The following is a 12,444-nucleotide window of genomic DNA, read 5'->3' as shown; positions in this document are numbered from 1 at the left end:
ATTTTAGTTACAGTTGAATTTAACTTTTTGCAACACAAGTTGAAGTTTATAATACCTCGGACATAAACGTTATTGGAACAACAACAACAACAAAAAACCCAATGTATTCCCACCAAGTGAGGTCTGGATAAACGTTATTGGAAAGAACTGAAAAATTCAGACGATATTGTTTCAGGTGTTTGAAATATCAAATATTTACTTTTGGAAGAAGTTGGTCATTTCTCAGGCAAGATGGGCTGAAGTTGGTTTGTACATTCTTTTAAACTCCAAATAAATTTGTCCGAAGTCCTCGGTAAATGATACGAAATTTCGTCACATATTAGAATAAAATTCATCCATTTCATACATATACAATTGAAATTACCTTTGTAAATTGAAAATTTGAATTCATATTGTTTTGCATAATTCATATCAGTTTAGTAGTTTCTTTTTTCAATTTTTTGAGTTCATCCTATGTTAAGTCATTCTCTACAAATAGTAAATGATACAAAATTCAAATACGTCAAGTAGCAAGTTGCTTCACGGATCATTTGAGAATATATCAGTTCTCAAGGAAAGTAGATCAAATAGTTCTTGGAGGTATAATTGATAATTCAGATGATCCGAAAATTTAACAAGCAAATCAAATACACATAAACCTCGCCAAATCTGCAAATTTAAAGTTCGAAGCAATTTAGACGTGATTTGTTTAAAAGTTAAGAAATTCTGCACAGTTCATGCGTGTTGCACCTCAAACGAAACAAGATAACACTCACAGTGATGTTTTATATTGAATTGTTCAAATCGTCGAAGATTTCTAATGAATTATGCAGATAGTTGAAGATTATTGTTGAATTAAACAGATTGTTTTAAAAAAAAATTGAACGGAGTTGTTAGAAACAAGGTGGGTAGCTCACGTGTCATGCACACAGCTTTATAGCACAACTTAGGGGCATTATCATCCAATTTTTAGGTAATTATTATGCAGGAATTAGCAGGTGTTCGAGAAAAGATAGGTACTGGTTAAAGGTGGCATCAAAATAGGGTACTTGTGCTCTTCGCTCAATAAATCAAACTAAATGATACTGCACCAACTCCAGATGTGTTTATTCTTTTCTGTTTCTCCAATGCAAACCAGTTGTACAGCGAATACCACAATAATAAAAAAGATTTTTACCTCTGAGCAAACCAGCGGGCAAGTTCATAAACCTACCCTTTAGTCCTTTAGTCCTTAGTCCTTCCCATACACCACCAAATGTACCAAACCACTGAAGGGACAGGCAGGCAAATCCTTTTCCCTCAGTTAAACTACCACTTAGATTTAGATATACACCACAAAAGAAAAAAGAAGAGCAAAATGTATACAAAATACCAGCACCCAAGGCGAATGCCCCACAAGTTGCCACAAAAATAGAACTCTAAAAACAAAAACCAAAAAAACTGATAACAGAAAAAACAGCTTTACAACACAAAAAGACTGCAACCATCCAATGCATCTGACCTCCAAAATCAAGCATGAAAGACCACCCTTACATTATACTTCGATATAAGATTCAAACGTATAGTCCCCAGAAATATTGCTGATCACAACATGCAACATCGAGAGCCCTTAATGCACAAGCAGCAGGGTCTTTCAAAGGAGATTCGTCAGCACAAAATTCACTAACATAATTACACAACTGAAACCCTGGTTTCATTTCAAACAAAGGGTACAGCTTCAATCTCTGTCCACGTATATACTCTCTTGAATATATTAAGCATTTGTGTCTGACAAGATACTAAGGACATCGTTGTCATCAAAATTTGAGCCCAATGCAAGATCGTAAGGGGTTTTACTTTCCCCATCCAAAGCATGTGGATCAGCACCCCTGCAGTCAATCACATACGGACAAATTTTAACAGATGGAGAATCACATTGCTAATTGATATGGTTTACACTTTACAGAAGGTTAAATCTGTAAGGAAGTAGCAACTGTCGCCCACGGGAAAATTATTAAGAAATATGACCACCCCAACCCAATGAAACATTAATGAGGAAATATATAAGAATTAGCACAGTATGTTAAGTTTAATTACCTTGCAAGAAGCAACTTAGCAAATGCAGCTTTGCCTCTTATAACGCACCAATGAAGTGGTGTCTGGCCACTTGAATCTAAAGCATTTACATTTGCACCATACTGCATAAGAAGCTCTAGCATCCCTAGGTCAGCTGCTTCACAAGCAAGGTGTAGAAGGGAGCACCCATCAAAGTGTCCAGTTATATGCCTTTCACTTGGACTTGCCAAGTCCATTTTTAAGCAAGTAGAACTCTGATTACTGCATGATTGTTCTTGTAGCAGCATTACTTTGGCAAGGGTTAAGGAAGAAGAATTAGACACAACTTGCTTGTAAAGAGCATTAACATCTACTTCAGCGCTTACAATAAGGCAATAAACATCTTTCTTATTATTAGCTCGAACAGCCTCCCATATCATTTGTGCAGCAGAATGACTGTCCTTGGTCCGACGAACAAATGATTTATCTGCATACTGTGATAATGGAGAAAATAATAAATTAATAAATGAACATGTTAAGCTTAAAAGACAGCATTATCCTTTTTAAGTTAGACAGCCAACAATAAGCTCAATTCTCCCATAAACATAAGGACGAGCTTGGGTTTTTCTTTGTGGGAAGGGAAGGCTACGGGTTGAAAATTGCATGTCATTTTTGTCCATCTCCAATCTCCATAATTCAATTATTCAGGCCACAGTTGACAAGCTCCCAAACATGACAAGAGACTTTATTGCTAAGGACATGATATCCACAGAGTTTGCCAAAATCAGAGTGCCAAGAACAAAAATGGGACAAAAGGGATCTTCTCGATGGTGTTCGCCTCAGACTGCATTTTTCAAGCTAGTACCCTGACATCCTTGTACTCACTACGACAGGAAACTAAAATTACTACAGATCTTTAGTCATAAACCCTCCCTCCCATTTTATGTGGCACCCTTTCCTTTTTAATCCATCCCAAAAAGAATGTTACCTTACTATAATTAGAAACAATTCACTTCAAAATTCCCTTTTTAATGTTACTATAATCAGAAACAATTCACTTCAAAATTCCCTTTTTACCCTTGATGAAATAATTTGCAGCATACAAATATATCAAGATTGTTTTAGACCTCAAATTTCGAAGTCTTCCTTTTTCCTTAAACACCATGCCAAGTCAAATGGCGTCACATAAAATGGGGCGGAGGGAGTATAACACTTCACACAACCAAAGATGTCTCTTCTACAAATCTGACTGACGGAAAAACATTAAACTCATTTTTTAAACAATTACAGGGAATGATGGTAGACCTTTGCATGGATGAATTTCTCCTTGGTTGAAATGGGATCAGCATGACTTGGCTTGCTGATATAGAGCTGGTGCTGTTTATCAGATCTGTATGAGCTTCAGTTTCCAATGGCCAAATTATATCAGAAAGATGAAGATGAACTTCAGACAAGAAATGAGTTGAGCAGGAAACTAACCTGGCAGCGGAAACATTAACATGGAAAGCACCTCGAGCTTGCAGTGACTCCTCCCAGACTGAATTTGCAAAGGTATTCCCCAACGACTGAAATAAAGCTATAACAGAAGGCTCCCATACTTTGACATCAAGTGTCAGTGACCTCACCTGCAGAGAGATGATCACAACTGAGGACAAAATGCAGAAAACCAACTCAATGCACCAATATGAATGTTATAACTAGTTGTTACCTACAGAAAGGCCATTCAACTACAATGTTCAGAGGGGTTTACACAAATAGATGCTCAAAACGTGTGTCTTTTCTAAACCACTCCAATTGTGTCAGAAAGAAGAAAACTGACATTCATCCCTTCAGTTTCAAAAAAAACTGACATTCATCCCTTGCAAAAGCTAGTCTAAACTTTCATAAACTACCAATACACCAGTATGACGTCTCTTTAAAGCTACTATCAAGAGAACCACTAGAAATTTCATTTTTCTGATTATTCAGCTACCTAAGGAATTTTACATATTCACACATTAGAGCCACGAATCAGGCAGAAATACATGGGTGTCAACCTCCAAAACAAACAAACAAACTGATTTTCAGTCAATAAAAATATGAGAATAAGAAACAACCTTTTAGGTGATCTTGTACTATTCTGCTGCTTAAAGTTCGAAATGTTAATAAAACTCCAGTATGTTAAATACAACATAAAATCCTTGGAACTTCTAGAAGAAGCTTTTGGGGTTTCCTATAACTTTTCTAACTAGAAACAAATGAATATGCACCTAAAAGAAATGAATTTTAGATCCTTTGAATGTGCGTAGTAAAGAAATGAATTTTAGATCCCCAGCAAGAGGCAGTATAGCCTATGACTAAATAATACGCAGTAGAAATCTAAAACTTCACCTTTGATATATGCACACCAAGATTACGATGAACACCTGAACATTCAATACAAACAAGAACACCAAGATTTAAAGATGCCCAATCTGGTTCAGCAGCACCACAATCAGCACATTTATCATTCCCGCATACTCTACGTAATGTGCCAATTGGCTGTTCAGTTTTCGGAGCAGATCGTAGATGTTGTGAATTTCTGAAAGGACGATCATGATGTGTTGAGGTAAGCCTGTCGGATGGATGGTCTTCAACTGCAGGCGGGTCAAAATCTGAACTTTCAAATGAACTGCTCTCACTGGCAGATCGATGATGACCACTTTCCATAGGACTGGCAGGCAAACACTGAAATAAAGATTGTACATTGTTAATGATTGCGCACCGAATTACAGGAAACGAATATGTATAGTAGCTTCCAAAAGTTACCCTGTCAGGGGCCTGAGAACTCAACAAAGAAGCAATAACTCCTGTTATTTTCTCAATCCAATCCATTTGATCCAAGGCACTCTCTGCCTGCAATAAGAGGGAAACCTATTAATTTGATCTAACAAGTCTAGCACACACTCCACCCTGCAATAACAGTGCAATGGTTGGCATGAGAAATCCAAATGAAAATTCTATAGCAATTCACCTGCAAGGTGTAGCTCTTTGTAGGGGAGATAATCCTGAAGCAAAACCGCAGATCAGATTGGTCAGCATCAACCTTAATTGTTGATGTCAAAAGGTTTACAGTGTGATGAGCAACAGACTTTTCATCATGTACACCACCATGATAATGGGATGAAAGCCAGCGACTCAGGAGTCCAGAACCAAGCTCTGAACTATTTCTCTGGCCAGAATGTTGACTACCTGACCCCTGCAAAAAAGAAAGTGAACTCAATAGACTGCAAATTAGGGTTGAATGGTACTCCTTTATCATCCCAACCTATAGTACTCACAGATGCCTTTGTGTTCTGTTTGCGATAGTAGTACAACATTCCACGGCTATCAAGAACAAAGAACCTTCTTTTCCAGTCTCCCCTCAAGTTTGATGAGCGCTTTGATAGATAACCTTGTCTAATGGTTTGAACCTGAAAGATCACTGTAGTTTAGCTGATGATAGGTGCGAAGGCTAAACAAAAAGGAGAACTTCAGAACACAAAAGCAATAATAAAGGGTACAATAAAATTTATGCACGGGTTCTCAATGATTTAATAGGCTCAACACCTTTCCCCTTGCAGCGGATTGCATGACGGCTTCTATTTGCTTATGTGAACTTCTGCCAATGGCTTGTATACCATCTCCATTAGGAGATCCATTAGAACCATTGGACAACCACCTGCTCTCTCGATCTACTTGTCTCTTGTATTCTTGCATCTTTTCATTAAGAGCTGCCTTCTCATAGTTGGAGCGTTCTCGAGACTGCTGTGCGTAAGTCAGGACCTGCAAAAAATGATACTTGAATATCTACCAACTATGAGACACCAGCGGATGTACATAACTATTTATGCATTTCAAATATCATGTCACATCGGCAGTAACTCAAGTGTTCAATAACTCCAAACTCCAGTCATTTTAGATACCCTGACAAGACGATGAATCCATGCTACATAATACACTCCCGCTTTTCCAACTTCTGTGACGTAGCTTGACTCGATATGGTGTTTAAGATGAAACAGGCTTTTAAAACTTGTGGTCTTAAGCATGCAATTATATTCGTGTGAATACAAAAGCTTCTCATTAGGGTAAAATGGAAAGTTCAAAATAAAATTATTTTCAAATATAGAAACATGTCATTCTTTTTGGAGTGGACTAGTAATCAAATAATATGTCACTTAAAATGGAAGAAAGGAAGTAACACATAAGAAATAGTCCTCGAAATATTACAAGCGTTTGCCGTGCATGTTGAGACGCATGAGACATGAAAAGTGCCAGTTGGGACCATTCTGAGTATAAAAAGAAAAAAGAAATGGAGGACAGTGGCAGAAAGATGCAAGGTATGTGCACATTCCATTACCAAAATGTAAATTTGATCATTAACTTTTCTATCGGGAATAAATCAAAAATTTGTTGCTACCTATCTGTGATATTAATTGAAGAGGCATCAATAAAATTGCCAACAATTAAACCAAGAAGAAGACAAACCTGATTGATATATGGCTCCATCTGATGCAAAAGCTCATATCCCTAAAAGATAGAAATAAAATGTGAGAAATTGAAAACAAATAGGCTAGAATAGCTCCCATCTGAATGACATGCCTGTTTGAAATAACGAAGATGAGCATCCATTGTACCACTAACTGCTTCCAGGAATTCAAACCGTTTCTTTGCTTCAACATTAGAAAGAGCGGTTACCTGGATTTAGGATTCAAAAGGAAAAAAGAAGTCAACATGCTTTTGCTATTGTGGTAACACACTTTTAATCATAAAATCAAAGAGATCCCCTGAGATGCTCCAGCGCCACATTCACTCACCAAACTGAATCGAGCTTGCTCGAAAGTTGATCTTGCATTATGGAGTTCCTGGAAGAGTTACAATCGTGTTAAGAAAGTTTTTTTGACTTCATTTATTTTCAAAGTAGGCATTTATATGTGCAAAAGTCTAAAAAGAGTGACTTCAGAATATTATAGGCAGTATGAATGGCTAGCTGCTATCTCTGTCTATACCTCCTCCAATACACTGGCAATGTCACTTTTTGTGCCTTTCCTTAGTGATAAAAACTTTTCACGAGCCTGCAGAATGGAGCATATACCAAGGTGAATTAAATAATGTTAATTGACACAATAGAAAATCTCTAAATCAACAACAGAGGAACACCAATTATCTAACTCAGAAATCCAATTATCTTGCAAGTTTTTTGCGCAAACTTAAAGAGTTCCCTCAACCCCATTTAAGTGCCAAAATATATCAATGGGAGAAACTTCTAAATGGGAGAAACCGGTTGCGGTAAATCAGATTATTGTGATAATAGTTACATAGTAGCAATGCATTACAACAGTTTCTGAAAAATTAAGTCTTTTAATCTCATTGCAAACATATAGGATACTTAATAGAGAATGGATTTTGCATACTCAACAGTTAACAACAGGAAAAAATATATCTTCAAATGCATCAGATGGTGAAATTTCTCACGACTTACATAGTAGCAAATGCATTACAACATTTTCCGAAGAATTTAGTCTTTTAATTGCAAACATATAGGATACTTAATAATGGAATGGTTTCTGCATATTGAATTGTTATCAACAGGAAAAACTATATCTGCATATGCATCAGAAGGTGAAATTTCTCATGAGAATTAGGAATAAGAATACCTGATCATAAATTAGGCTAGCCTTGTCAAAGCGCTTCCGAGCTTCCTGCACAAAGAGAACTCCTTGTAGGAAATACTTACACAGTTGTTCTATACTTGGTAGGTTTTTCACATATGGATGTTCTTGTTCATTTTTAAAATGACCGAAAAACCTCAAAGGCCAATGGCGCATTGTTCGAATGTCAGCGGATAGCGGTCCCACCCTCCGCATTATCCACTTAAAAATACCAGACTTTTGACAGTGGCAGGGTTCAAAACCGTGACATGTGCCTAACCCACAGAGCAGACGCTTTGCTCAACACTAGACCAAAGTCATGAGACACATTTAGATGCTTATATTATCCTGAATCAGCAATCAAAAATGTCTTTTAGAAAAGAGAAGTAACAGAATGGTGGTACCTTGACATCTTGCAGATCTATGTTAACAAACTGCAGTAACCGATCATTCAGTATGTGCTCAACCTGAGAAGACAGAATGAATGTTGGAGAAGTAGGTGGTTAGTTAAATGCATATGCCACTATCAGACCAAATAGATACACTTGAAGTTCTAGTTTTTTTCCTGGACCAACTTGTGTGTATCTCAACTATTCCACTGGGTACCTGTTACCTGCCAACAACACAGATACCAGATAAATCTGCCCACAAATACTTTGGCAGATCCAGAAATTATTTGCACTTAATATTTTTCTTTCCATAGGAAGGAGTGCCTCGAAGGAGGAAATATCAAGAAATTAGGTGATAGAATGAGTAAAATCAAAAATATGCCAGCAAACGAATCAACTATCAAAGGGATCAGAAAATTCTGCTAATGTAGAAATACAACAGCAAATAATTCAACTAGCACAAGAAGAATTTTCATAAGTTACTGACAAACAAAGTCATCATTCAAGTTTGCATAAAAGGAGAGAGAAAAAAAAAGAGGGAACAAAAAAAAGAACCACATTTCTTAGGTCGCAGATGGTGAAACTCATGAGTTTTGTGTCCTTGAAAGATTAAGATGGGCAACATTTTAACACAGATATTGCGGAAATGAGTGTCCAGGACACGATAGAACTGAAAATGGAGCTCAACCAAAATGCAGTTACTTAGTAGCCATATACTGAATATCAAAGAGGAAAGTAACTGGACAAGGAAATAATTCAGAAGCACCCACCACAGAAAGGGAAATATTGAATAGATGTTTTGAAGTCATCTCTTGAAAAGTAACCGATGCTGCTTTCTTCCCCGAATAAGGAGTTGAGAAATACAGCATCAGAAGGAATATTGTAACAAACAACATAAAATTGAGAAACAAAAGATACTGAAAACTTTACCTGTGACCGAAGAACTTCCTTATAAGTCCCGATCTCCCTCAGTGCAATAGTAAATTTAGTCATTACGGGGCCTACAATTAGAAAAGAGTAAGTGACTGAACACTTAATGGGTCATTATTCAACTACAGATTACACGTTGAAGCTGGAATTTCAAATAAACTTGCAAAGTAAAGTAGGAAAAGATGAATTCATAAAGGTTATTTTTTTTTGATAGCTGTGGTGTCCTGGCCAGCTGGCGCGCAATTCATAAAACTCAAAGCACTACAGTTAGAAGATTGAAAAGGTGTTTCTGCATTTAATAGAGCCAATCTATCTATGCTGGTTAGACAAAACCTGTTGATGAGAAACGCCATTTAGCTATTGCTAAAAATGAGGGGAGAATAGCTGTGGAGATTTGCAGTTGAACACTAACTTATACAATCTGCTTCTTTATATGACATACTATGTTGCAAAGAAGATCCTCAACTAAGTCACACCAAAATTGTGATCATTAACAATTATAGTAAATTCTATTTAGCGAATAAGCAGAACAGGTTCAGGAAGTTTTCACAACCCCCAAGACATTATCGTCAAACATGGCATGTGGATAATTGAAGATGCAATCCAAACTCCAGATTACATAAACAAGTACCACGTTAAACCAATGTTCAAGTCTCATCGCCAGGTTTCCTCTAATGGCGATACCAAATAGGCAGATACCAAAGAAACAAAATATAAAATAAAGCATAGAGAGAGACTTGAGACAAAAATCAGTGTAGTGTATGACCTTTTTTTGTTTTGAACAAATCGGTTAATTAGTGGATCATTGAAACGTATATAGAAGGTTACTGGACTACCTTTTAAAGGAAATGTCAAGGATTGAAATAATCATATATTTCCCAAACCATTAATTTTCCATGCTTCCATTACTCTGCGAGATGTGTCTTCATCTATGAACCCACAAGAAGTGCAACTCATGTTTTGCAAATTGTTACTAGCACTTGAAAAAAATTACAAAAGTGGACAGAGAAAATGGTGTGTGGAGTGCTGATCCCATTGCTCTAGATAAACATTTGAAGCAGCCAAACATCATATGAATATATGTACCAGCTCTTTACCTACCACCAAATGCATTGAAGCAGCCAAACATCATATGAATATATGTACCAGCTCTTTACCTACCTCCAAATGCAACACTAATGGGATCATTGTGCCCCCCACCAAACGTTTCCAGGGCACTCGCGAAAGCAATATCTCCATCATATCCCTCTCCAAGTCCTTCCCTGAAAGTAGAAAAGAAAACCTGATACTTGAAAACCTCTACAAACACCAAGGATAGAAAAAGAGGTTGGATGTCTATTAACCAACAAAACAACCAAAAAGGGACTTATAGAAAGCAAACTGTTGAACTGATATAAACACTCAAGCACTATAACATAAATCATCAAGCTTTCACCATGACCCTTGCCCATTGACAGGCAGCTGAACTACCCGGCACTAATCTAATAAAAGGTCGTGGATTTTATGCAGCACTAATGACTTTATAAAATAATAGGTTTCAACTAGTAGAATTTCAGGACAGATACATCAATAAGATTCTAAGAAGAATATTAATTCATTTGTTGCAGACACCAGGAAGCATACCTCTTTTTAGCTAGCAGAAGACACTCGTTCTTTTTTCTTTTTTCTTTTTTTTTCTTCATTCTTTTTTCTTTCTTGAGAAAATAGATTGCGATGCAAAACCAACTAATTTAGAAGTTCAAAGGTCAAGAAAAAACTTTATTATCAGAAAGAATCTACAGAAATGAAAATAGAAAAATAACAATCACGAGGCATTTGACCAACAGGTGATACCACCAGAAACTAATGATGTCTACACTCCATTGAAGGAAATGTGTTCTGAGATGAAATCACATTCACTTAGAAATATTGCATGTCTATTAAAACAGCAATTACTGTAGATTACTCACTCATTACCTCAGCATCCTTTATAAGAAACAAGATGAAAGAAAAAAGCCTAGTTTATTAAGCCAATAATGACTTAACAATAAAAAGGAAATTTTATTAAGCAAACAACGATCAAAGAACACTCACGTGTATTTTCGACATCCTTTGTAGAACTTCAAGCTTCTTTCTCTTAGGGATTCAGCACTCTCTTCCAAGCATTGTAGCTGTTTCACCCAAACATCAATTCACAATACAAAGTGAAAATCTGTGAGGATCCAGAAAAAGAACTAAAATTTTCTCTGTTTATGTAGAACACTGAGGTTTGAGTTGGAAACAAAACTTTTGAATCAATGTACACCAAGACAGAACAACAACTTCATCTGAGAGCTTATTGCATATTTTCATCTAAAACTTACCCTCTTGACTTCAAAGCTATATTCATAAAAGGAGTAAATAACCAGAAACCAGTTTTCACGTTGTAGTGTAGCAGATGATTCAAACATAAATACATCATGTATTCCCAAATCTCCAGCTCAGAAATAGACAACTATGTCATCTGAGATTACTTATATCAAAGGAAAACATATTGCCAAGCTATTTGGATCTTTAACTTGTGAAGCAAGAATTTTAGTGAAAGAGTAAGAAGCAGGAGAATTCTTATTTTCCATCGCCTCAAGCAACAGTAACAGTTACTACTTAAAACAAAGAAAGCCTCACGAGAAGAAGTAAGAAGAGGAAGAATAAACCTGTTTACGGAACATGGGAGAGTCATCCAGTTTACCAAAATGCATTTTTGCAACAATGAATTTATGTTTCTGCTCCAACTCTCAATTAAAATTACAAGACACCATTCTCAATGAAACTTGTATCAATGCCATAAAAGATCTACTATTTCCGCTGTCGATCTCAATTCATCCCCGTCTTTAGTAGACAATAGCTAGCTGCTACTACAACTTTCTTCAGCAAAGGAAATTCAATGCACGAGTAATTGTATCTCCCACCAAATTTGATACTCTTCTAATTGGAAAATCAAGGTACTGTAAAAATAAAAAAAGATAAAAAGTAAAGTGAGGGATGATGGGTGTTGGTACAAAACCCTAGAGGAGAAGCAGTAAAGGTTGCGGGGTAGAAAACCTAGAAATGGAGAGAGAAGAAAAATCTTGGGAACTGAATGAAATGTATTGTTGTTAGCAGCAGCAAACTCCTGTAGGAATTATGAGAACTTGGCATTCTCATTCTAATTACATGCCTGATTCTCTGATTTTACTACACTTGCTATGCTACTTTACTTTTAAAGCAAATGGCAGCTAAAAAGAAAGAAACCAGACTTCTTTTTTATTGTTTTCTAAAATCTAATCTAATAAAAAGGAGTGAGGGGATAGAAAGACATAGTTGAAAAACTCTTCACATCTCTTTCGCTTTTCTTTCAAAATAAAAACACTTCTTTTCTCCAATTTTTTGTTCCCTCCATCTCCTTTTACTTTCCCAAAATATCCTCTGCACTCGATTTAAAAGAATAATGATTAAATATGTATATA

The 12,444-nt window shown here is 36.3% G+C and overlaps 1 protein-coding gene across 2 annotated transcripts; it reads right to left on the bottom strand.

Moving 5' to 3' along the window:
- Window positions 1–1,319: 1,319 nt before the first annotated feature.
- LOC107852820 (ADP-ribosylation factor GTPase-activating protein AGD3) lies at window positions 1,320–12,437 on the bottom strand. 2 transcript variants are annotated; one of them, XM_016697860.2, is made up of 20 exons: window positions 12,041–12,437; window positions 11,653–11,943; window positions 11,054–11,130; window positions 10,142–10,242; window positions 8,981–9,051; window positions 8,066–8,128; window positions 7,668–7,712; window positions 7,020–7,085; window positions 6,828–6,875; window positions 6,613–6,708; window positions 6,499–6,540; window positions 5,581–5,796; window positions 5,313–5,444; window positions 5,006–5,230; window positions 4,801–4,887; window positions 4,384–4,719; window positions 3,493–3,638; window positions 3,319–3,412; window positions 2,056–2,507; window positions 1,320–1,847 (listed from the first exon to the last, which is right to left on the bottom strand). In XM_016697860.2, exons 2-20 carry the CDS (start codon window positions 11,695–11,697, stop codon window positions 1,733–1,735), a joined length of 2,457 nt encoding a protein of 818 aa, XP_016553346.2. In that variant the 5' UTR covers window positions 11,698–11,943; window positions 12,041–12,437; the 3' UTR covers window positions 1,320–1,732. The 2 variants fall into 2 exon arrangements, with proteins under 2 accessions (XP_016553346.2, XP_016553347.2); XM_016697861.2 differs by having other exon boundaries at window positions 3,319–3,403; window positions 12,041–12,406.
- Window positions 12,438–12,444: the final 7 nt, after the last annotated feature.

Source organism: Capsicum annuum, chromosome 11, assembly GCF_002878395.1.
Source record: "Capsicum annuum cultivar UCD-10X-F1 chromosome 11, UCD10Xv1.1, whole genome shotgun sequence".
Lineage (NCBI taxonomy): Eukaryota > Viridiplantae > Streptophyta > Magnoliopsida > Solanales > Solanaceae > Capsicum > Capsicum annuum.
This window is presented reverse-complemented; position numbering and strand designations above follow the sequence as displayed.